This window comes from Hippopotamus amphibius, chromosome 13, assembly GCF_030028045.1.
Source record: "Hippopotamus amphibius kiboko isolate mHipAmp2 chromosome 13, mHipAmp2.hap2, whole genome shotgun sequence".
Taxonomy (NCBI): Eukaryota; Metazoa; Chordata; class Mammalia; order Artiodactyla; family Hippopotamidae; genus Hippopotamus; species Hippopotamus amphibius.
In genome coordinates, this window is record NC_080198.1 from 66,536,173 (window position 1) to 66,562,818 (window position 26,646).

The 26,646-nt window shown below is 36.9% G+C and overlaps 1 protein-coding gene across 1 annotated transcript in view; it reads left to right on the plus strand.

Moving 5' to 3' along the window:
- Positions 1-23,143, plus strand: part of TRPC3 (transient receptor potential cation channel subfamily C member 3) — a 61,833-nt gene extending 38,690 nt beyond the window's left edge. The window contains exons 9-12 of the mRNA XM_057705508.1: positions 626-835; positions 4,474-4,557; positions 20,248-20,323; positions 22,927-23,143. Of these exons, the coding sequence (XP_057561491.1) occupies positions 626-835; positions 4,474-4,557; positions 20,248-20,323; positions 22,927-23,069 (513 nt within the window). The 3' untranslated portion in view covers positions 23,070-23,143. The remainder of the gene's footprint in view (positions 1-625; positions 836-4,473; positions 4,558-20,247; positions 20,324-22,926) is intronic.
- Positions 23,144-26,646: the final 3,503 nt, after the last annotated feature.

Genomic DNA, 26,646 nt, shown 5'->3' on the forward strand with positions numbered 1-26,646 from the left:
CCATTCTGTCTACCAGGTAGAATGCTTATGCCCACCACCAGGGGGCAGCACTGAGGACAAAAGGAGATTAAGGCAGGATTAGGCCACTGAGGGCCTTTTGTGGCATTTGAATACATATGGCAGACACATAAACTCCAACGTGCAATTCATCTGAATGCTGCTATCTTTTTCCTTTGCCCTTGAAGTCTAATATGCTATATCTACGACCTCGCTTGGATGGGTGTAGATGAGGAGGGAGAATGGAGAACTGTTGTTGAATATGCAGGATTGGAGGGGGGCATGGAGGAAGGGAGGAATTAATCTTTTCATCCTTCCTTGACCCTAAATTTTTCTTGTGCCTATGCTTTGTTTTTTGGATGGGGGACAGGAAATTTTGGTTAAATTTTGGTGCGTATAGACAGAGGCATATAGAAGAGAAAAAATTTTTAAATGAGTATCATAAAAGTGCTATTACTTAGAATATCATATAACCCAATACAGATTACATACAGATAAATGTATATATGCCACTTTTCTATTTCAAAAGCATAATGTAGGTTCATTGTAAGACCCTACTGAAATCAATTACTAGAATATTTAGTTTTTGAAATCAGTTGTTATATTTTTTTCTATTTTTGTGACACAGGATGACAGTGACGTAGAGTGGAAGTTTGCTCGCTCAAAACTTTGGTTATCTTATTTTGATGATGGAAAAACATTACCTCCACCCTTCAGTCTAGTTCCTAGTCCAAAGTCATTTGTTTATTTCATCATGCGGATCATTAACTTTTCCAAATGCAGAAGGAGAAGGCTACAGAAGGATATAGAAATGGGAATGGGTAACTCAAAGTCCAGGGTAGGTATCCAAAGCTTACTGAGACCTGAAGATAAACGTTTTGTCTTTCTCCTTGTCTTTTGATGTTTGTTCAATAATTTTTATGTGTGAACTTAGAAGATGTTGAAAGTAACTGTCCATTCCATAGTCTTTCATAGACTAATACTTAATATCTTCATAATATTTCAAGAAGTCACTTAGTCTATGCCTTGTTTTTGGTCAGAATTTCATGTAAACTACCAAATGAAAAACAAACAAACTAAAAACTTCTTTAACTTGTTAAAAGTAAACAGAAAAGTTATTGTTAGAAAACACTTTGTTTTTGTGTGTGTGTTCCATGCTTCTCAGTTGTTGTACTGAAGTTAAATAGTTCTCATGTTTCTCTCCTGGTTGTATATATAGTTCACCGCCAACATATTCTTCTTATTTGTAGAAACTCTTGATTGGGCTAAATAATCATTTTCCCTTTAATATCATAAAATTGATACAGGCTTAAGAGCACCCCCAAATATTAACCATAAATATTCCCTTTTATAAATAATCAAGAATGATTTGTTGTTGAGTCCTGGTTGAGTCATACTTTGATTTTAACAAAGATGAGTTCCATGCTAGCACTTTAGTAGCATGAACTTAATTTTCAGAGGTAAAATTGATACAGGAGGCAGAAGGATATGGGCAGAACCTCAAATAATAGGGAGTGAAACATATAGGAGCAAATGTGTGGGATTAAAATATAATTTTGCCTAGAAATTGTGAAAATAGTCTGTAGCTGTAATAGCCTGGGAGCCCACAAGATAGTATGTTACCTCCATAAAGTGCATTTTTTTCTCGGTTGATGCTGGGGAAAAAGCCAGGATTAGTGCAATATAACTTCTCACTTTTTAAAAGAGATGTGCATTTCCAAGATTTGTAATACCCTGCATCTTACTCTTTAATAAGGTAGCCTTTTAAACCTTCTTTGTTTGACCTGAATATGGACTCTTAAAGCTATTAGGATGCAAGACAGTGATTGGCAATGATTTCAAATAATACCTCATTGTATACAGTGAGGAGCAGCATAATGTAAGGAAAGGAGCCTTGGCATTAGACCTAGGTTTGAATTCTGGCTTAAGGCTTATTAAAAAATAACATGGATAAATCACTTCATTACTGGGAGCCATAACTGTCTCACCTAAAAGAGAGAAAGCTTTATAGGGTTATTGTGAGGATGATGTGAGATGTGCAGAATTCCAGCCGCAACAAATACCAGTGCCCTTCCTCATTCACAGTTTACAAAGTGCTTTGCTGTACATTTGAACCTCATGCAACGCTGTGAGGTAGGTATTATTATTATTCCCATTATATACATAAGACAACTGAAGCCATTAAAATAACTCACTTATGCAAGGTCCCAGGAGCTAGCCAGTGTGGAGTAGTTGTGGAATTCACGTGTTCCAGCATCAGAGGTCTAGCTCGTTCTGCTGCCCTTGGCTGTCTCCTGCTCAGCAGCTGTGGCTCTGGCTTGGTTACTGCCCCACTTCCTCCCCACGGGCTGTGCCTTCAGCTGCAGCTTAGCTGCTGTCTTCAAGGGATTGGGCTCCAACTGCCCTCCTGGGCAACTCCTGCTACTGCTTCGATGGACTTTGTTTTGAAGGTGCTTTATTTCTCTGGGGTTGATTATTACTCTCGGAGGCTTTATTATTTACAAAGGAAGTTGTTCAAGCGTGGCAACTCACAGCTCCAGCACGTCACACCTTCAAGTTCTCTTTCTGTAGACAAATGATTTCACTGACTTTTGACTTCATTCCTGGTATTATCATAATGTAGAAGGGGAGAAACACAAACAGGTTAAGAAGAGCACGTTCAAGATGGCTTGTGGCTACCTAGAGCCCTGTTTAAAAAAAAGAAAAGAAAAAAAAAAAAAAAAAAAGGCAGCTTGCTCGCAAGGATGTGAGATGGGCAGATGTGCTCCATTTAGGGTGTCCTCTCCTCCACCACTGGCAGAAAGAATAGCTTTCCTCAGAGAGGTTTCTGGAAACAGAAGGAAGGTTGAGCACTGATCTCTCAGGAGCCATGTTGCTTGACTTCCTCGTCTCCCCATATCTGGTTAAAAACTGCCATTTTGGGACTTCCCTGGAAGGTCAGTGGTTAGGACTCCGTGCTTCCACTGCAAGGGTTTGATCCTTGTTCAGGGAATTGAGAATTAAGATCCCACATGCGGTGTGGTGCAGCCAAAAAAAATTTTTTTCTTAAATGCCATTTTGATTTCATTTTTTAAATTGTGCATGCAGCTGTTTTTCTCTCTTTAATCTTATTAATCTTCATAAACACTCTCTGTGTCCTGAATTTAGTAAACATTTGGAGAAATTATATGTTTCTGGGTTTTTTTAGAAGACAGGAAGGAGCCTCAAGAAATCAACCTAACATTTACAGCTAACCTCAGTCAATAGCCAGAGACTGGCCTCTAGTGACAAATAGGAGAATTAACTTTGTTAGGTGAGGTTTTCTCCTGCCACAATTGAGAGGACAAAATCAGGAGGATCCTTTTTTTTTAATTAACTAATTAATTAATTAATTTATTTATTGGCTGCATTGAGTCTTTTTTGCTGCGAGGGCTTTCTCTAGTTGTGGCGAGCAAGGGCTAATCTTCGTTGTGGTATGCAGGCTTCGTTGCAGTGGCTTCTCTTGTGGAGCTCAGGCTCTAGGCGAGTGGGCTTCAGTAGCTGTGGCATGTGGGCTCAGTAGTTGTGGTGCCTGGGCTTAGTTGCTTCGCGGCATGTGGGATCATTCCAGACCAGGGCTCAAACCCCTGTCCCCTGCATTGGCAGGCAGATTCTTAACCACTGCGCCACCAGGGAAGTCCCAGGAGGATCCCTACCTATAAGTGCCACTTCCTTCCTCCCTAGTATCCCACTCCTTCCTGAGTTATGATAGTGGGAAGACAGGTGGTGGAGTGAACACATTTTTTTGGATAAAGGGTTCTGCCTTTGAATCACACCTTATAGGTAGCAACTTATTTGCAAAAAGATGCAGGCCCTGTTCACATATGTGAAGTGTAGTCAGTAACAACATTCTCCTCTCGCTTTCTGTTCCTACCCACTCGAAAGTTAAACCTTAAAAAGAAAGAGAGAAAAGAAAAGAAAACCGAAATACTTTAGTCTAATTCTCTCCAAAGTGTTGAACCTTGGGACAGTGTAAGACCAGGATACTTAGGAAAACGTTTTGTTTTGGCCCTTGTTTTAAGATTACAATATACCAAATGATACCCTCTGAACTTGTAGTTTCTTTTCAAGTGTAGGAGAGGAACATAGGCTGAGGAGCAGACAGAGTTGCTTCTGTGCAACTTCTCCTTCTAGACCGCCATGAGGACATTTTGGTAAAGTATACAAGGACCCCAGGAACAATTGTGTTTAACGTGAGCAAACTTTTAAAAATATTTTTTCAGTTAAGCAGTTCTATTAAAGTCCATCTTGCCAGCCTTTTGATAAATGTGAGCGCATTGCTCACATTCATTTTTGCCTTTGGAAATATATGAAGTCATTCGTAAAACTCAGCTTCTACAAAAGGTCCCTCGGAAATGTTGACGCCAGAAATGTTATCAGGGAGAATAAAGTAGATTATATTTATGATTTCCAAATAAATGTATTCTCATTTACTAGGTTAATTGTATTTTTTCCTAGTTAAACCTCTTCACTCAGTCTAACTCAAGAGTTTTTGAATCACACAGTTTTAACAGCATTCTCACTCCGCCAACACGTTATCAGGTAAGCGGTCATCAGACATGTTTCTTTATCTGTGTGTGGTTCCTCAGATGTCTCTGTGTTCGTGTGTGTGTGTGTGTGTGTGAATAGTGAACAGAATTATATTCTTCAGTTCTTCAGATGTGCTATGAGGGCAGAACAGAACAGAGAAAATGGTATGCTAGTTGGAGGGCACTTTCGAAATCAGAGTCCAAGTCCTCCTACTCCTCCTCCTCCTTCTTCTTCTTCTTTTTGTTTTTGGTTTTTTTTTTTTTGTTTTTTTTTTTTTTTTGATTGAGGAAGAAGAGTTTCCTTGTGATATTGAAAGCAAAGTGTTGCCACAATTTCCAGAGGTTACTTCCATGTACCTTGAGCTGGAGAAAACAGTGGGAGTTATGGTATATTAGGAAAATAATGTTCTCATGGTATTAAAAAACCAGATACATTTCTCCAGATAATCTGTTTTTCAAAGGGACTATTAGGCTGTACTGTTACATCAGTACTACTTTAAAGTATCTGTTGCACTTTTATATTGGATGTGACATTTCAACACTATTTTCCAACTCAGAAGAGAACATAGTCCTTTCTGTCTGGTTGATCACTTTGACTACCAAATCTTTAGATTTCTGTTGAGTACAAGATCACAAGAATGAGGATCAAAGAATGTATAATGAATGGAAATGACAATTAATGGGTGTTGTCTTCTTCATACAATTCTCTTGGAAGCAGCACATTCTGCAGAATTGCTTAGCACACTGATTGTCAAAGTAATTGCCGTTACTTTGTAATGGTTACAGTATATTCTGTTATATGATGGTATTTAATTTATCAGCCTTCTATTGATGGAAATAGAGGATATTGCCAATATTTAACTATTACGAGCAATGTTGCAGTAAGTGACCTTGTATACATGAAATGTGCAGATCTACAGACTTGTCTGGTTGATGTATATGTGCATTTTAATTTTTTAGCTATTATCAAACTGATTTTGGTGGGGCTTGTACCAATTTATATTCTTAATGATAAATGTATGCGAGTGCCCATTTCCTCCTTAATCTGCCAATAATATGTTACCAAGGGTTTTTGTCTTGGCCAAAATGATAGGTGAAAATGATATCACAGTGTAGTTTTACTTCGCATTCTATGTAATGAATGAATTTGACCATCTTTTTACTCTTAGTGTTCTATATGCTTAAGACCCAGTATTTATTTACTTTTCTTGATGGGCTCTTTGTTCTAAATCAGGAAGAATTCTTTTAAGAATTAATTAATTCTTTTAAGAATTCTTTTAAGAAAATCAGCCCTTGGCCTGTGATGTGAGTTGAGAATTCTCCCCCCACCAGTTTGTTGTGTGTCTTTTTAATATTTATGGGTGTTTTTTCCCAACTTTAAACAATTGTGTGTAGTCAACTTTACAAATTTTTTTGGCTTCAGATTTTGTGTCCTGTTTCGAAAGCTCCTGTCCCATATGAGGATATTTAAGAAATTTTTTACCCATATTTTCCTTGGCACTCTCATGGTTTCACTTTTTACACGATAATATTTGGTCTGTATAGAATATATTTTGATGCAATGTGTGGGTGGGCATCCAAAGTTACTTTTTTTCGAGATGATTACACAGCTGGGTGTGTTAAATAATCTATCTTTTCTATTGATTTGAAATATCACTTTGGATATTACCATTTACTAAATTCTCATATCTACTTAGATTTATTTCTCGGCTCTCAATATGCTATAGAACCACATTGTTTTCATTATTATAGTTTAAAACAAAATCAACCAAAATACACAGAAACACATACATGTGTCCATACTTCAAAACTCTTATTTTGCATCATTTTCCTGGTTATTCTTTCTTGTTTTTTTTTTCTATTTAAACTTTGCAGTCAGCTTCTCTAGTTTGCAAAATATTCTGTTGGTGTTTTTATTGGGATTGTGTTAACTTAAGAAGTATTGACATCTTTATAATGTGTCTTCCTTTTCAAGATTATGACATACCTTTCCATTTGTTCAAATCTTCATTCATGTACCCAGTATCATTTTACAGTAGTCCTCAGAGTGAGGATTAAGTGGTGCAAATCACAGAAAACCGCCAAATACCAACCACTAAGTGGCTAAAAGAGCATAGAAATGCAGAGGTGGTTATTCCAGGGCTGGAGTGGTACCTACCACGGTCAAGGACCCAGGCTGTTTCTACCATATTGCTCTGTCATGATTGGCTTTCATTCTAACATGATCTCATGGTCCAAGAAAACTACTGGAGGGAAGAAAGATGCCTCCTTCCTATAAGGAACTTCTGTAAAGTTACACAAACAATATATCTGCAGTGGAGGCTGGGAAATACGTCTTAATTCCTAGTGGCCATGTGCTGAGCTAAAAAACCAGGAAAGAGAATTGTCAGTCTCTGCTAAAGTGCATTATATTATTTGTCTTTGTGCTTTACACATACTTATATCTGTTATTTGATTTATAAGTTTTAAGTTTTATATTTTGACCCTCCAGCTCTAAAATATGAAAAAAATCAATGTATTTATTTTATGTTTCACTATTTTCCCCTCCTCCTCCCAGCTTTGCTAGTTAAATCGTTAGAACGGTAGGGGTGGGACAAAAAAACTTTTCCTCTACCCATTAGGTTCAGTAGCTGGGGCCTGTGAATTAAACTGACAAAAGGCAGAGTAAAGGAAAAAAAGAAAACAACAGTTTATTTATGCATGCAAGGTGCAAACACATGGGAGAACTCGGTGATGAGTAACTCAAAGAAGTAGTTAGAATTCGGGGTTTATATACCATCCTAAAAAGGGTGACGAATTTGTGGAGAAGAGACAAGACCAAGGAAAAGAGGTCTGGGCTCCCAGGGGTGGTGAATTGTGGGAAGGTGAATATATGGGTAAAGTAATGGACGATAAGGGCTACTGTAGTAAGGTTTCTGTTTGTGCAGACCCATCTCTGAGCCAACTTTCTGCCTCTAGTGATGAGCCAGCTTTCTCTTCCTCTTGGTATGGGAGAGGGGAGGAGAAGACCTTCCCAAAGAGAAATTTATGTCCTGCTCTTGGGCAGATGGGAGGAAGGCAGTGAGCTCTTTCTGTGTTTTCTGCTTCTCAGTTGTCTTCAGCTCAAAATAATCTTTTATCAAAGTGGTGTATTGGGGGATATTTTCTGATCCCCTTCACTACCTTGTAGGATTTTAATCCACATTTATTTTAGTTTTAGTCCAGAGTTAAACAGAGTCAGTACTCAACCACCAGTCTTTTTGCCTTAATTTTCCATTAATCTCTTTGTCAGGTAAAGTTGGTCTTCCTCCAGTTTCTTCAAAAAGAGCTCATGGGAACTATGTTCCCTGAGTTATTTCATGTCCTAAACTGTTTTCTGATTTCTATATATTCATAGTGACTAGCTGTAAAATTCTTAGATATGACTTTATTTTCTTGATATATTTGTAAACATTGCTCAACTGCTCCTGGAATGGAATGTTGTTATGGAAAAGTTTGAGGCCAGCTTGATTGTTTTTCTCATATAGTTGACCTGAGATTTTGATTTGAATGCCCAAATTTTCTTTGTTGATCCAATAACTTGCAATTGATTGTTCTGTAGGTGAATCTATATGAATTTTTCCTGGCATGGAGTTTGTCCTTTCAGTCTGTACGTTCAAGTCTTCTTTTATTTCTGAATAATTTCCTCGAATTATACCTTGAAATATTTTTTCTGTTCCATTATTTGGGGTCTCTTCTTCAAAGATACCAGTTAGATGCCTGCTGAATCTTTTTTTCTCTGTGCCTTCTGAATTTTTCATCCATTTCTCCCTTTGGCTCCTTTTTTCCCATCCTCTCTTTTATTCCTGTCTATCTTCATATGCACTGCTTCAAATGTATCTTTCGTTTCTGTGATGATTTTAATTTTTTTCTTCCTCCTCTTCTTGAGATTTTCCAGCTTACATATTATTTCCTCCTTTGGCTTACCATTTTTTTCTTGTGCTCTTATTTCAAAGACATGATTGGTTCCTGTTTTTAAAAGATTATGTTTCAATAATGGCATTATGTGTTTTCATTTTTTCTTTAGCATTTTTCCAGTCGTGTTCTTTATTTGCTGTTTGTTTTATCCTTTCTTTCTTGGGCTTAGTATAGGTGTTCTGTAGATTCCGTACCAACTATCAGTCAGTTTTGAATGAAGTGAGTCCTTCTTGGACCAGCTGCTTTCAGGAGGTTGAAGTGGGGTCAGAGAATTCCAGGGCACCATCCCAGGCTAATAGGAATTTGCCTTTAGGCACAAGGTTATGTATGTGAGTTCAAGTTATTCTTTGTTTTCCCTTGTCCAGAATAGCACTGCAGGATTGTTCACAAGTCAGGCTCTCCCTCTCCACCTCACTCACTTCTAGCAAATACAGCTTTTCTTTATAATTACTCCTTCAGCCCTGTATTCTCAGCTTCTGTAGCCTTTGTATCAGAAGGTCAAGGGACGTTCTCAGCCATGGATGTCTGCTCTTGGCATTTCTCTACATCCCCATTTGACCTTTACATACAACCTTTCTAAAAAAGGATGTGGATTCCTGTAAGTCTCATTGACGAAGGAGTTAGTGTTTCCGTTTCCTATTCTCCTTATTGCTTTTGAGTGATTTAGAAGTGGAGAAACTTCTAAGTTTATTGTCAATTGAAAATTGCTCATGTCTGTACATGAGATGATCCTTGCTAAATGCCGAGAGACTCCAGAATCCTGTACATTTCATATTTTCTAAGGAGAAGAATTCCCTGTGCCTGTGGCATAATCTTCTGTAGCTCCCCAAAAGTGATAGTAGAAAAAAGAGAAACTGAGGGAAAAAGTCTCAATCAGCTATATACACACCAAATTTCATATAAATGTGTTGGTTATATTTAGATATAAATCTACCTGTTGTGAACTCCATGAGTGACAATAATTGGTTTATTTGTTATGGATTTTTGTTTCATGTAGTGTGATTGTATGATTTACCTTAAAGAAATTCCAGATCTTAATCTGCTAAATGGGATTTTTTTTTTTCCAAAGGGATGACCTTTGGAATACACTGATTCTAATGGTTCTATCACAGATCAGAATGTTTTTGGAATATCTCTAAAGAATTACTTTTATAATTAGTTTATAAGACACATGAAAGTGCTTTGTTACTTTCTCATTACTGAACTCAGCCAGTCATTCACCCTATTAACAAGACTGAGTTCCACCTGACTTCACATTGTTTCAAAAATAGTCACATCCTGGGACTTCCTTGGTGGTCCAATGGTTAAGACTCTGTGCTTCCACTGCAGGGCGCACAGGTTTGATCCCTGGTTGGGGAATTAGGATATTGCATGCCTCAGGGCTTGGCAAAAAAAAAAAAGTAAGACTTGAAGGTGTTACATACACCTTCAAAAAAATATGTGGCTGTTACCAATCAGGTCACCACCTTACATGTTTTACATTCAAATGAATGTTTTCTCTCCAAGACAGTTACTTCAAAGACAGAGATTCAGATGTGTCTCGAAGGGCAACAAAAGAAAAATTTCAAAATGCCTTGATCAATGGCAGTATTATTTATATTAACATTAATTATTAATAGCATGCTAAGGTAATTTTTTGTGTATATAAAGAATTTTTTGAAAAACTGGGGGTGATTTTTTTTCTGGAGAACATAAAGACATGGAGGGGTAGCTATGATTGAATTCTGCTCGTGAATATGTGTGTTAATTCAAGTTAAAAGTGCATGGATATGCTAATTTGACCTTGAGAAATGGAAATATGTTGTAAGCCTCCACGAAAGCTGGGCTGTAGGTTCTTATCTGTCCGCTCTCTTCTGTGGCAGCTCTGCTTTAACAGCCTTGTTTGGCTTGGGAACACCTTTGGCCGGGATAGTGTTGGACTGTCTTTGGCCTACGTGATGGTCTCTGATCTAATCCATGTAGGCTTGATTTTACTGGAAGCACATGGCAATATGAGACATTCCCAGTAAGCCTCTTGGCGCAGTCAGGATATCCTCTGTTATGCATGGTCCTTGGTTGTAACACTACAGAGATGCAGTCCATGGCTTCAAGTATCTCTCCACGGGAGTGGAAGGGCAGCACGGAGGTGGAAAGGAAGGGAAGGAAAGAAAAAAGTAGGCAAATGTTCATACAGCCCTGGGATATGGCTATGTGGTATAGGTGAGCTGTAAGTAAAATGGTGTGGGAACCCAGGGAAACCCAAGAGGAGGAACATATTTGGAAACTGATCAAGTAGAAGAAGAAGGAAATCTAGTCTCTTGTTTCTCCAAAGAACAAAACTTGGACCAGTAGTTAGAAAGTACAGTGAAGCAGATTTTGGCACCATACAAAGGAATTTTTTAACAGCTACAATTGTCCAAAAATAGACTAAACCAGCTGTCTGGGAAAAGCAGCAGGGTCTGAATCACAGTTGTTTATTCAGAGGCTGTGCAGTGGTGATCTGCAGAGTGTGTCACAATCAGTGGTATGAAAACATGAAAACACATGATTTCCAAGGACCTTTCCCTGCCTAAAATTCTGCTCTCTGCTTCCAAGCTCTTTGTGTTTGTCCAAATCCATCGTATTACCTTATATTCATACCTTATAGATTGCTAAAATTCAAATTATAGAACCTACTGATATCAGTCAAATTTGGCTTCTCTGTAGGAGTAAATGAGAAAATGAATGTAAAAGTATCTGATAGAGTACTTAACCGTTGTTAGTTGAATTTGAATCAGTAAAAAATAAGCAAGTGAAAAGAAAAGCTTTGATGCCTTTTGGAAAGGCAGGGCGTATGCACATATCCAACCATCCAAATCTCACTCCTTCACCCAGTCTTAATGGAGGGCTGAGAAATGAACTTGGATTTGTTTGCAAGAGTTGTTTGAGGCACCTACCACCAAGCTTTCCACATCATGGACAGAGAAATGTCTTCCTTAAAGAGTGACTCACATGCTCATACAGAGAACTATGGATAATTCCTGGAGGCTTGTACAATGTGAAAGTTAATTTATAGACTTCTGTTGCATGAGTTAGCAATTTGACCAAAAGGGGAAGAAGATGATTCTGTTATTGATCAATTTAATTTTTGGTACTGGCTTTTATTCCAAATTCTTTGGAAATTTAGGTAAAGATAATATTTTAAATGATACTTTTACTACTCACAAGTTTCATGATCCTTGCCTGCAGTACCAGTATTATTAAGACTGGTTAATCAAGATTTTCTTTATAAAAGAAGCATAAATGATAATAAGGAATAATAGTTATATTAATTGAGCACCTTCTATGTAATTAACTTGTATTATCTTTTACAAGATAGATTCTAACATTTCTACTACACAGATTGTCACCAAGATTCCGTAGCTGTAAATAACTGCACTCAAAACACACTCAAATCCAGGCAACTTGTCCTTGCAGCCCACTTTCTCAACTGCTTCACAATACTGCCTTGGGTTCACCAGACAAGCTACCTAATAGAATGGAAATGGCTAAATTTTGCCCCTTTGAGCTGCAGATCATTTTGGAATTCACATCAATTATCTTTCCGACATGAACTAAGAGATGGACTATTACCAGGTAGTGTCATGTGTGGGGAAACTGCTATTTCAGCCCAATAGCAGGTGTCTTCTTGCTTTTTAGAGAAACTCCAACTTGGTGCAGTGGTAGATAAGTATATTTAAGCTATAAATATTAAGATGAACATTTTTGTGGGATACATGGAAAGTTTAAAACACATCCAATTTTTAAGGGAAAAAATTTAAGCCTGTAACTATAATTTTCCCTGCAAGTTAAAGATGAAATGGAGATGAATATGCCTTCCTCTTTTTGCTTCAATGAGGGAATTTAATCTGAATAGTTTTGTTCAGGATATTTCTAGGGAACTTGAACACTACATGAATGTTTAAAATAGTTTATGTTCCTGTTATTGTCCCTTCTGGCAATAAATGTAAGTTTTCATAGAGTTTCTAAGTGTGGTTTTGAATAATGTTACATAAATGTTTTAAGAGTATTATACTAGTATTGTACTATGTGGGTAGCAGTATCTTAGTCTTCAAACTTTATAAATAATAGTAACAAGAGCTGCCCTTTTCTAAGCAGGAACTATGCTTTACATGCATTTGATTATTTAATCTGTACAATTTACGAGCTGAGTTTTATTACCCCCATTTTATAAATGAGGAAATGGAAGCTTAAAGAGTTTAAGCACCTTTAATTCACTCAGCTAGTAAACAAAGGCCTGCATTCAAATTCAGAGATTTTTGACTCCAAACCCATTCTGCCTCACTTCAATTTTTAAGAAGTTTTATTTTTTGATAGAGATAGTATTTCTAAATAATGCACTTCTGCATGGTGCTAAGTAAGACCCCGATAAGCCCTGAGTTATTCTCAGTTTCTTTACAAGCTGAAGTTTTTACAGCTTTGTTTGTAAAAGTGAAAAATGTTTATCATGACTGAAGGACTATTGGCTGCTGAAGATGGAATGAATGCCCCGGCTAGTGAGGCACTTTGATTTGCTAGGCAGCATTAAAAACCTACTTATAAGAGTATTTTAATTGTTTTTTTTATTATATTTTAAATTTTGATTGACCTATTTCAAACACAGAAAGGTATCACAAAATATCCTGTTATACATCTATGCCACTACCATCTAACTTTAATAAATATGAATATTTTGTCATATTCTTTTGGAATCTTTTTTGTAAGGAAATTTTGATACAACTAAAATATCCCTATTCCATTACATTAGCTTTCATCTCTCCCTAGCAATCTTCACCATCTTGAAGTTAATGTATGTTCTTCCTATGTATACTTTACTATGTTTATCACTTATATAAGTATATTCATACCATTATGTACTGATACTAGTCCTACATGGTTTTGAAATATATGTAAGTAACATATTACATATTCTATTTTTTTCACTTTATATTTTTGAGAATTTTCTATATTGATATGCATGTATCTTATTTTTCATTCTAACTGCTGTATAATATCCCGTTGAATGAATACACGATTTTTTATTCATTCCTCTGTTGATGAAAATTTAACTTATTTTCCATTTTTGACTATTATAAATAATGCTGTATTGAACATCCTAGTAAATGTCTCCTTTTGCACACTTGTAAGAGTTTTTCCAGGTTATATACCTGGGAGTGGTTACATCAATTTCTATTTCCAGTGACAGGGTATAGGACTTTAGCAGTGTTCTCACAAGAACTTGGTATTATCAGAATTTTTAAATTTTGCCAACTACAAAACAACTTCCCTTTATACTTCAAAAATGTCAGCATCATGAAAGACACGGAAAGGCCAAGGAACTGTTCCGGACTGAAGGAGACTGAAGATACACGACATCTAAAAGCAACATGTGATCCTTGATTGGGAAAATGAGACAGAATATGTACTATGTATTAAACAGTTTGATCCATGTTAATTTTTCTGAAGTTTGATCATTGTAGCATGTTTATATAAGAGAACATTCTTGTTCTTAGAAGTATTTAGGGATAAAAGGACATGAGGTCTGAAAATTATTTTCAGATGCTTTAGCAATATAATAATAATAGATGCAGAGAGCAAGATACAGCAAATGTGGCAAATATCTAACATTGGTGAATCAAGGTGAAAAGTTTGTTTGAAGTCACTTTATTTTCAACTTTTCTGTGGGTTTGAATTTTTTTCAAAAGAAAACAATGTTTGCCAAACTTATACGTGTGAATTGGTATTACTCTTTTGAATTTACTCTTCTCTGATTACCAATGAGATTAAACATCTTTTCATACATTTGTGGGTTATTCAATTTTCCTTTCTTGTGAATTTGAGTTCTTTTTCCTAATTCTACTTGGCTGTTTGTCTTTACATTATTGATAAAATTCTGTCATGTTCTAGATACTGATTCTTGGTCAGTATGTTTGGCAAGCAGCTTCTCTCACTCTTTGGTTTGTCTTTTAACTTCATGTAATGGGTTCACTAAGGAGTTGCAGCCTGTGAACGTATAAATGTGACTTTATTTGCAATACTTTTCCACTGTCTTATTTTGAACTCTTCCTTTCCACTGAATGGAGGATCCCTTTATAACACCTTGTCGAGACTCCATAACTTTCCAATGACTTTGGGGTATTAGAAAGTCTCATGTTTGTAATTAAAGAGATGGTTATGTTTATTTTGAAACTTGGGAATTCCCTGGCAGCTCAGTGGTTAGAACTCGGTACTTTCACTGCCGAAGGCCTGGGTTCAATCCCTGGTTTGGGGAACTAAGATTCCTACAAGATGCACCAAAATACATATACACACATATATATATACATACGTACATACATACATACATACATACATAAAAATTAAAGGAAGGAAGGGAGGGAGGAAGGAAGGAAGGAAAGAAGAAAGAAACCCTCCAAATCAAATCTAGTGCTCTTCTCCTCACTCCTAGCACAAGCTAAACCTCTCTGTGACTCCAGTGGCTGAAGGCTATGGTCCACTTTGTTCACACCTGCGCCCTTAACTCTTCTAGGTGTTCATCCTCTGCTGTGTGGAGAGGGAAGGGGAAGAAGCCAAAGGGCAAACATATTTTCCCTTGCAGGTCGCAGTCTCTTCCTTGCTGTTGGTCACTAGTGCTTTAACACTGATCAAATCTGGATGCCCCACTTGTGGCAGGCACCAAAGTGCTGCCTGTCTAACTGGGCGGGGGCATGTTTAGAGGGTTTGAAAAGGTGACGTGGGCTGCCTCCCCTTTGCACAGCTCCCTGAGGCAGAGAGCTAGCCCTGACTTGAGGTGTGGATCTAATTTTTACCTTTTCCGCAAGGATAGCCCATTATCCGAGCGCCATTTATTGAAAAGATGATCGTTTCTACCCAACATAGTGGATGTGTATTCTACCCAACATAGTGGAAATGTGTCTCTGTTTGTCAAATATTGAGAGTATAGGTTGACCCAATGGCTGTTCCTCTCTTATCTCATTTCTTTTTCCTTCTTGACTAAGTTACCAGGAGCAGGCCAGCAAGTCTGCTGGAATAGACATTTAATTGGGAACAGGATGAGGCTCCCTTTCCTATGGGCAACCCTAAACTTTAGATTACCTTGGATTGCCTTCTTCCCTTCGCTTCCGGGAAGCGGGGTGCACCTTCTCCCTTCCACACAGGTAACCGAGAGAACAACCTCTCTCCCCCAAAGCCCGTGATCCCTCCTGTGTCTTATTCTTTTTCCTTGTGGAAGGTGAGGAGAAAGTCGGTACGTCCAGTAGTGGTCCAGTGATTCTCAGTAAGCCCTGAGGGGAGGTGGCTGGCTCCAACTGCAGGTGGCCGCGTGGCCTTAGACCATGGGGTAATTAGCATCCTTTGTCATCAGTCGTGGGTTTATCAACAATTCCAGGACAACAGGAAACATCCCATCTGACATAAGATTACATGTTATGGGTATTCTTCCTTGTATGAAAGTTGTAAATTGTCCTAGTGTGGTCAGATTTATCAGTCTTTTCCTTATGTCTTATCTTTCTTGTTAGCTTTCTCAAGAAACATTACCGTATTCCTTTCAAAGTTTTTGCTTTTCACATTTAGATGTTTCATCCATGTGGCTCTCTCTCTCTTTTTTTTTTTAATATATGGGGCAAGGAAGATGTAATTTTAACTTCCCCGTAAGGGTAGTCCATTGTCTCCGGCACTATTTACTGAGTGGTCTTTTCTTTCTTTTTTTTTTTTTTGAGCTCTTTATTGGAATATAATTGCTTTACATTCTTGTACCAGCTTTTGAGGTACACCAAAGTGAATCAGCTGTATTTATGCATATATCCCCATATCCCCTCCCTCCCGCGACTCCCTCCCAGCCTCCCCATCCTGGCCCTCTAAGGCATCTCCCATCCTCGAATTGATCTCCCTTTGTTATACAGCAACTTCCCACTAGCTATCTGTTTTACAGTTGGTAGTATATATATGTCTATGCTACTCTCTCACTTTGTCCCAGATTCCCCTTCAGTCCATTCTCTGCATCTGCATCCTTATTCTTGCCCTGTCACTGGGTTCATCAGTACTATTTTTTTTTTTTTTTTTTAGATTCCATATATATGAATTAGCATACAGTATTTGTTTTTCTCTTTCTGGCTTACTTCACTCTATATGACAGACTCTAGGTCTCTCCACCTCATTACATATAGCTCCATTTCATTCCTTTTTATGGCTGAGTAATATTCCATTGTATATATATGCCACATCTTCTTTATCCATTCATCTGTTGATGGGCATTTAGGTTGCTTCCATGTCCTGGCTATTGTAAATAGTGCTGCAGTGAACATTATGGTACATGTTTCTTTTTGGGTTATGGTTTTCTCTGGGTATATGCCCAGTGGTGGGATTACTGGATCATATGGTAGTTCTATTTTTAGTTTTTTAAGGAACCTCCAAACTGTGTGAGTAGTCTTTTCTTTCCCACTGATTTGTATTACTGCCTTTCAAGCTGCTTTTTTTTAAGCTCTTTGTTGGAATATGATAGCTTTACACTGTTGTGTCAGTTTTTGCTGTACAACAAAGTGAATCAGGTGTATTTATACATATATCCCCATAGCCCCTCCCTCCTGCAACTCCCTCTCACCCTCCCTACCCCAGCCCTCTAAGTCATCACCCATCATCGAGTTGATCTCTCTATTCAAGCTGCTTTTAACTGAGAAACATTTCTTTGTTTTTTCCTTTCTATGGGAATATGCCTGCATTGTCCCGTAAACTTAATTATATCCCTGATATGGTCAGTTCTCATACTGAATTGTTCCAGCGAAGTTTCACTGCAGTAAGGCTTGTGTTCACTGTGCCTTGTGTGGTACCTGGCCCAGAGCTGGTGGTCACTAAATATTTGGTGAATGAGTGAATGAGTCCTGGCTAAGATCCACCCAGCTGTGAGTCTGTCCTGGGGTCCAGATTCCACACAACAAGTTTTATACATATTTTATTATCACTGATAAAATTCGCATTTCTTTTTTGAAAGCATGAGCTCCCTCTGGATCTGTCATTATTCTCTGAGACAGACATTTCGAATTATCCTAGATTTCTCCTTTTTACTTGACCTTGGCACCTAGTTGGTCACTTCAACTCACAATTTTTACTTTCTTAAAACTGAGGTATATTTTCCACCCTCACTGAATCTGCATTTCAGTTCAGACCTTTTTTTCTTTTCTTTATTATCTTTTTAATGTGACTTTTGATATATGCACAAGAATATGTGCACTGCATCATCAATTGTGAAGTATAATTACATGTGTACCTGGGAAGCCACCACCTCCCTGAGAGGGATAACATTATCTGTGCATTGCCTCCATGCACGGGTGCTCCTCCCTAGGCCACACCCTTGTGCCCACCTAAGGGGTAATCACTATCTTGAAGTGTGGGTTTCTCATCCTTTGCTTTGGTTTTCTTTTCAAATATAGGTGTATCACATATATAGATAGTCCTAAAAATGCATTGTGTAGATTTACCCGTTATTTAGTATCTTCATAAGGGTGATTTCATACTTCTTGAAGTTTGCAACTTGAATTTGTCATTCAACATTTATGCTTCTAAGATTCATCCATCCTGTTGTGTGTGGCTATGGTTCATTAATTGCATTAATTAATTCCATTAGTGAACACAGTGATAGTACATTGCTGTAACATACCATGATTTATTTGTCTGTTCTCCTGTGGGTATTTGTTTGGATTGTTTCCAGGTTTTTTGCTGTCTCAGACAAGATGGCTATAAACCTTGTCTATGTCTGTCTCTTGGTCCACATGTGCAAAGTTTCTCTAGGCCCTAGACCAGGGAGTGGCCTCTCTGGGTGAAAAGATATGCAAGTGTTCAACTTTAAAAGATAATGCCAAATCGATAGGGAATTAGGAGGTACAAACTACGATGTATAAAATAAGCTACAAGGGTATGTTGTATAGCACAGGGAAAGATAGCCATTGTTTTATAATAACTTTAAATGGAGTGTACCTATGAAACTATTGAATCACTGCGTTGTACACCTGAAACTAATATAATATTGCAAATCAACTGTACTTCAATAAAAAAACGATAATGCCGAATTGTTTTTCAAAGTGGTCTACTGTACTTATACTCATGCCAGTAAAGTACAAAAGTCCCATTGATCCATATCGCTTCCAACACTTGGCATTATAAGATTTATTAATTTTCCCCTTTTTAGATATAAAATTGTATCACTTTTTTAACCTTTTTCCAGTTTTATTGAGATATAATTGACATATAGCACTGTATAAGTTTCAGGTGTACAGTGTAATGGCTTGACTTACATACATCATGAAATGGTTATCATAAGTTCAGTGCACAGCCATCATCTCATATAGATACAAAATTTAAAAAATAGAAAAAAACTTTTTTTCTTGGGATGAGAACTCTTTGGATTTACTCTCTTACCAACTTTCATATATAATATACGACAGTGTCAGTTGCATTTATCATGTTGTACATTACATCCCTAGTACTTATTTATCTTATAGCCTGAAGTGAAGTTCGTACCATTTGAGTACCTCCATCCAGTTCCCCTCCCCACCCCCACGTATCTCCTTTTATTTGTAATTTGTATTTCTCCAAGAAAAGATTTTGAGATTGTTTTATATGCTTGTTGACCATTCACAATTCCATTTCAGTGGAGTGCCAGTTTGTCTTTTGCCATTTTTCTCTTGGATTATTTGAGTTTTTCTTATTAAATTAAAGTTCTTCGTATATCTTGGATCCAAATTCTTTACCAGTTGTAAGTATCGTCAATATTTTCTCCTGGTGTGTGGCTTGCCTTTTTACTTTCTTTGTGGTATCTTTATAAACAGAAGTTTTAGTGACGTTTTAACTGTAATGAAGTTGAGTTTATCAATCTGAAAAGTAGAAATTATAATAGAATTATAATTATAGTAGAAGTACTATAATTAGAATTTTTTATTTTGTTTAAAAAACATCCAGTTGTACACTGAATTTATAAATACATTCTCCTATACTTTCTTTTAAAGGATTTAAAAGCTTTGTCTTTCATATTTAAGATGCATGTGGAATTCTTTTTATTGTACATGGTATGAAGTAGGGCTCCAATTTAATTTTTTCCATATAGGTAAACAACTATCTTGTAAGAGCACTTAGTTAATTTGAAATATATTCACAATATATATTGCTATGAGAGGAAAACATATAATGTAACAGAATGTATAGTGTTTAGAAAACGTAAAATGTAATACATATAGTAATTAGTATATACACAAAATTTAAAGAAAAGGTATTGGAAAGACATACACTAAAATAACAACAATGATTATCTTTGGACGGTGGGATCATTGATGATTTTTGTTTATTTTTTAGTTCTCTGTAGTTTCCAAATTCTCTGTATTGAGCATATATTGATATATTTTTTAAACAGTGAGAAATAAGGTAGTATCTGTAGATGATAACATAGTGCGAATGCACCTTAAAGAGAAATCATTCGTTAAAAGAGAAACCATGAGTTGAAGTCTTTCAACTTAACTTTTTTAAAAGCTTCTTGCATTCCTGGAGTGGAGTGGGGGTGGGGGTGATGGGTGGGCGGGGGATATTTGTGGATTATGCAGTAAAACTCAGTACAAGGTGAAAAGGGATTAATTCTGAAATCTAGGTGAGTCTTCTGTAAATAGTTACATACCGTTTCTCTCCCTAAGTTTTTTGCTTTGCAGGTTTGTAAGGCTCTTTGGGAAATAGGATCCAGATTACTTGTGGGTATCATTGGTGATATAATTTTTTTTCTTTTGCCCAACAGCAGATAATGAAAAGACTTATAAAGCGGTATGTTTTGAAAGCACAAGTAGACAAAGAAAATGACGAAGTTAATGAAGGTAAGCACCTTCAACTTGAGAAACACCCTTTTACAACTAAGTTCATGAATTTGGAAAACTTCATACTGAAGGATACTTTAAAAATCCAGTCGCGGGAGGGAAGGGGATATGGGGATATGTGTATAAATACAGCTGATTCATTTTGGTGTACCTCATAAGCTGGTACAAGGATGTAAAGCAATCATATTCCAATAAAGAGCTTAAAAAAAAAAAAAAGAAAGAAAAGAAAAAAAAATCCAGTCTCAGGTAACTTTGAGTTCCTCCAGGACTGACAGGAGAATCTTACGTTGCATTTCTAAAACTCTTTTTAAAGAAACAGTTATTTAAAAATGCCAATAAGAGACAGTTTATCGCTACAGAATGCCCTAACTGATTCTTAGAATGTAAAGTCTGCCATTTTTCTGGGAGTTTTTAATCCCTATTACATAAGGAGTCTGTAGTTTCACTTCTGTTTCAGGGAGTGTTAACATTTTTCTGGTGATGCAAGTGAAATAACGGTTGGCTCAGACAGAATCCACATTTCTTGAGAAAAATCTTTACTCTGTTGTCCAGAAAGAAATTTCTAACCTGTTTTTCTCATCTGGTGCTTCTCTTTTGCCTTTCCCGTTTCTTCTTGGCACCTTACTTAAACGTGCCTGTTTTCCAGGCATATCCCAGGCAGCACATCTGTCTGGACTATAAAACTTTTTCATCAAAGGCTGGGGCGTAAGCCAAAGCACAGGTCCAGAGTTGGAAAGAAATCAACCAGGGACAAATAAATTGCCCTAAAAATGGAAACTACAGCTTTCAGCACCAGTGAGATGCTATTAGATATAGCTACACTGATAAGAAAGGGCTAAACTAAACTGCTGATGAGCTTTGAAGCCATTACTTGATTGATGCAAGGAATCCCTTCCAAATCTGGGTCAATACAATGGTATGTGTTTGTAGAAATCTAAGAATGTGTGATTGGAAACCAGCGAAACTCCAATCATGGGGACCTAGAAGCAGTCTCAGAGACAAGATTGGAACTGAGTTTTAGTTTAGAAAGCAGAAACCTTATCAATTGTACTATGACCTCCCTGAAAACAAACAAAAAAACTAAGTGAAGGGGAGAACTGGGCCACCATGACAGCTTCAGAAACAAGGAGCCGTCTTCCAAGTCCTTTTATACAAAAGGGGAAAATAAATTAATGAAAATTTGGAGTTTGGAACAAGGTTCTCTCTGAGAAAGTATATCATATAACTTAACCTATTCATTTAATAAATGAAGACACTAAATTCCAAAGAGGTTGAGTAATTTGTGTTTCCTATATGACAGACTAAGTACAACACTTAGTGTGTAGGCTTCCCATAACTCAAAAACAAGGAAGAAGTGTATGATAGTAGGAAAGTGAAAGAGGGACCACTGGGCTTATGGTCCAGATATGATACTAAATGTTGTGAGAATCCATTTCTTCCACCAAAGACTGGCCTCATGATTTCAAATTTGATCAGTTTTATTTCCTCTATATTGCCACATTCAAAAGGAAAAGCTCCCCCCCCTTTTTTTTGGCCACAAAAAAGAATCAATAAATGCTTTGTGTGTATTCTTGAGGAAGAGTTAAAATTCCTTAAAATAAAAGGTTCTAACATTAGTATAATAAAAGAACATAGATTATACTTTAAAGCATTATAAATATACCAGGAAATATCATGAAAGATATGCTTTACGTATGATTCTATTATAGAAATCTATTGACGTGCCAATGATTTGAAGAATCATTTCTTGGATTCAAGATAAATTCATGCCCCAAGGTTTACCTTTTAAGGTCAATGGCTTATCTACATTACAATTATTTGCAAGAGAATCCAGTTTTCAATTGCGGTTTACACATGCTCAAAATATTACCAAGCTCAATATGGGAATAGTTGTTTTTTATAGCCAGAAGTTTCTTATGGAGACTTCAATGTGTGTAAACATTGCCAGTGGTATCTAAACTCCTTAATTTCACCATTGCTTGTTATTTCCTTATACATCATCCCCTGTGCCACACAAACTAGTTTGTTTGTTCTTTGACTCCATGTTCATTACCATTGCCTTACCTAAGAAACACCCCTACTATTTTTCCTTCCTTTCCGTTACTTCAAACTTGACCTCAGTTTACTTCTTCCGTGTGAGTATTTGCCTGTTAAATAGATTGATTCATTTTTAGAAATGTTTCATTTTGCTAGGATTCCCTTCCAGCCTAGCAATGGGAGATGGTCCATATAGGCGTCAACCCTTATGGCTCAGGGAACCAGATGAACTCCCTGAAGACAGAGAGGAGATACCCTGATTATAGACCAGTTAACAGAGAAATCACCCTGTGCTAAAACTTGGCTGAGCCACAAGGCAATGCTTTAGCTGAGTTTTACTTTTAAAACTTATAGGTAGACTACTTTTATAGCTTTTTCCCAAAAGTCAATACACTTTTAAAGGCAGACATTTCTTAAACTTTTTAAAGGAAAACATCTGAAGTAACTACATTGGAGATGTTCTGTGACAAATGTATGTATTCATATGGTATGAATTTCACACTTTGTGTTTTTCTAAATACAAAGAGCAAATTACTGATTATGTTTTTTTAATACAAATACCATAGGTGAATTAAAAGAAATCAAGCAAGATATCTCCAGCCTTCGCTATGAACTCTTGGAGGACAAGAGCCAAGCAACTGAGGAATTAGCCATTCTAATTCATAAACTCAGTGAGAAACTGAACCCCAGCATGCTGAGATGTGAATGATTCAGTAACCTGGAATTACGGTTTTGACTATAGCACAAATGTGGGCAATAATATTTCTAAGTATGAAATACTTGAAAAACTATGGTGTAAACTTTTAGTATTAACTACCTTTATCATGTGAATCTTTAAAGTTTAGGTCTTAATGATTTTACTGTTTTATCACATGCAAGTGGTCTTCATTTTAATTGTCTGCCTTGGCATTACAAATGATGACATGCCATTGTATTTAAAGGCCCAATATTACTACATGACTGACATTTTTGTCCATTTTAGAATAAACTCTATGTCTTTGCACTACCTGTTTGCCTCTAAGAGACTGTAAGCTCCTTGGGGACAGGGACCATGTCTTATTTTTGTGTCTCCAGCATCTAGTCCAGTGCCTGGTACATAGTAGGTGCTCAATATCAATAAATGTTGTCAAAACCAACTGAACTGAACTGCCAACAAAATACAAATAAAAATTAAAAGGCCATCACTATGTAGCATACCTTCCCTTGTCCAAGTGCTAAAGAGATTTTTTTTTTTTTTTTAAATAGAGATGGAAAAAATTTTACAAACAGCTGTGACTTGGTCAGATTTTCTCAGAATTTTTGGCATCACTGATAATCCTAGAACCTCTGAGCCCTGAATGAAGAATTTTGCAATGAAATAGGTTAATAGAAAATATAATTACATTGCATATTTAAAGTTTCATAGAATTGTTCAAAACAACACATTAAAGATTTTTCTAAAGTATATACTATTTGCTTACTGTCTTAGATTTTCATTTGTTGTTTTTCAGTAATGTGAATTTAGTCAGTGCGGTGGTGAATTTTTTAAAGTCGGGGGTTATGCAGGGTTGTTAGTTTGTTATAACCTCCTAATTTCTCCCTCTGATGTTTTAATGCTAAATAAGTTACCAACAACTGACTTCCTATCTTGCCTGTTAGCTCCACTCTGAGTTTTGGAGGGTATGCTATGGGGAGGAACAGGAAGGAGCAATGGCTGTGTACCTGGAAAGCCATGTCTGAGCATCACCAGGTGTGTTTCATTTCCCTTTGAGGCATCTCTTGCCATCATTGCTTACAATGATTGACATCCTTTTTCTTATCAAGGCATGTCAATTACACTTGCTACACAGAATAGATTGTGATGTATGTGTGTCTGACTTACTGTATAACTGAGCTGAAGACTGGTAATATCCACAGCACCTCATGACTTTACTAGGAAAGGGGATACAGACTGGTAAGTTCCCTCGTCTCTTCACAGACCATAAAACACTCAAAGTATTTATTTTAACCAGCTAGGTTTAAATCTCTCATAGAGTTATGCTTACCATCCTGATTCTCTTCAGTCTATTCCTATCAAATCTTACCAGAATACAAATTATGATCATAGCGCAAAGATAAATTTATAGGTCCTAAAAGCCAATTAAGTACATAATACTTTGTGTCATTACAGTCTTGCTGGAAGGCTTTCTAGACATGAAGACAAAAATGAACATTAAATGAAATTACATAAAGCTCTTTCAAGATTATTTCTTAATTTCTACTTTGGGGGACTTAAATTCAGAAAAGAACTTTATACATTTTGCTACCATTGTGGGATATATCATTAACTTTTGTGCTATGCTAATAGGATTTTGTCTTAAACATTTTTCAGACTGTATGTATTTTATGTTATACCTCAGAACTGAATAAAATACTGAATTTTTTCATTGTCATATGTTACTAAACTTTATATTAAAACAGTAAAGATACAGAGTTTCCATAATAGACAACACTTTCAGTCTTATATGTAGTATTGTCTAGGATTCCAAGTGTGGATATTTTTGCTTTCAGCTATGGAATAGAATAATAAGTAATATTTTTCATTAGGGTTGGGAAAATGTTGAATGTAAAAGTGTTAAATTCAGCTAGTTTAGGATTCTTGGAGTCTTGAGTGAAGATAAAATTCATGTCATCTATGCCATGTGAGTACATACATCTTATTTTTTAGTCCATGCCTTTCACAACTCTAGAGCTCTCGACATATGCTCTTTCTCCTTTATTTACTATGCTGGTGTAAAACTAGTATCTTTTTGATATTTCACATTTTTTCTTTCTTTATAGTTTCTGGGTGGTGGTCCAGAGGAAGATGTGATGCCAAGGTGTAGTAGCTGCTGTTGATACTTTAGATGCCCTGCCCAGATCCCCTTTAATAAATGGACTAGTATCTGCCTCTCTCAGCTCCTGAGTGTTGGCTCCTTAACAGTTCCCAGCTATCCTGTTCCCCAGGGAATTGCCCTCAGCTGAAAGAAAGCAGCCTTGTCCTGGTCTGGTCTTTTGACCTCCCCTCCTCACACCAATAACCAACCAACTGGCATGGAGGCGCAAAAATCTATCCCCTTGTGGCAAGGTAGGGCCAACTCTTTCAGTGTAATTCATGCTTCAGAGCTCTGGAAAGGATTAGGCTGCAGCTAGACTCCAGCTGAGACCAAATCTTTGTGTAGCTTCTTGCCTCTTTTATCATTCTTCCCTTCCTCCCTTTCTCCTGAGAGCATTCCCTCAATAAATCACCACAACCAAATCTTGTTAGACTTTGCTTCTAGGGAACCCACCCTAAGACACAGTAATTGCTGTGGTAACTTAGGGGTGAGGTGAAGATTAGTTTAGAGGATTACTGTGAGAATTAATACTTCTTTGAGATTAATGATGGATAGCCCTGGGCCAGCAAGTCCTTGCCCCACTTACTACTGTAACAGGCACATTGGGCTTAAAAGTAAAGCTCAAAGAAGTTGGTGGGACAACTTGGAGAAGGGAGCATTTTTACAAGACCAAAAGCAACTCGTCTAGCGAAAGACATTTAGCTGCTTATGATTAATTACAGGACTATCAAAGTCCCATATCTCCTACTTTTTGACGTCTTTGCTGTGCTTAGTTTTTTCCTGTTACAGATAAGATTAAGAAAAGGAGGCAGTGCTCAAATGGCTTATTAGGCTTATTGTTTAAAAAGTTTGCATTTTGTAAGTGCTTGCTGTGTTAAACTTACTGAGGACCCTTGATGATGGAATTCACAATATGTTGAGAAGATTGGATTCATAGACTTGAAATAAAAGAGGGGACTATGCAAAATACTATCCAGTATTTTTCAAAAAGTTCTGTGCACTATTAAAACTTAGAAATGACATAGATATGTTGTGATTATTAAAAGTAAAGTTAGGGAATTCCCTGGTGGTCCAGTGGTTAGGACTCCACGCTTGCTTTCACTGCTGTGGGCTGGGTTCCATTCCTGGTCAGGGAACTAAGATTCCACAAGACACACCTCACTGGCCAAAACAAACAAACAAACAAAAACAAACAAAAAACTGTTAGTATAATTTAGGATAATTCTCTTTCCCCATCATATCCAACATATTTCAATTCAAATGTGTAAACCAAATGAGAGCAGCTTTTGTAAATGGGAAGGTAAATTGTCTTATGGCTAATGTCTAAAGGTAGCTGAAGCCACATTAATTGTTAATTGTGTGGCCTGAAACAGATCACTTAGCTTCTCTGATCTCATACATCGTCCAGTCAAACAGGGTTGTGCTACACCAGGGGTTCCTGGTCTCTGGGTA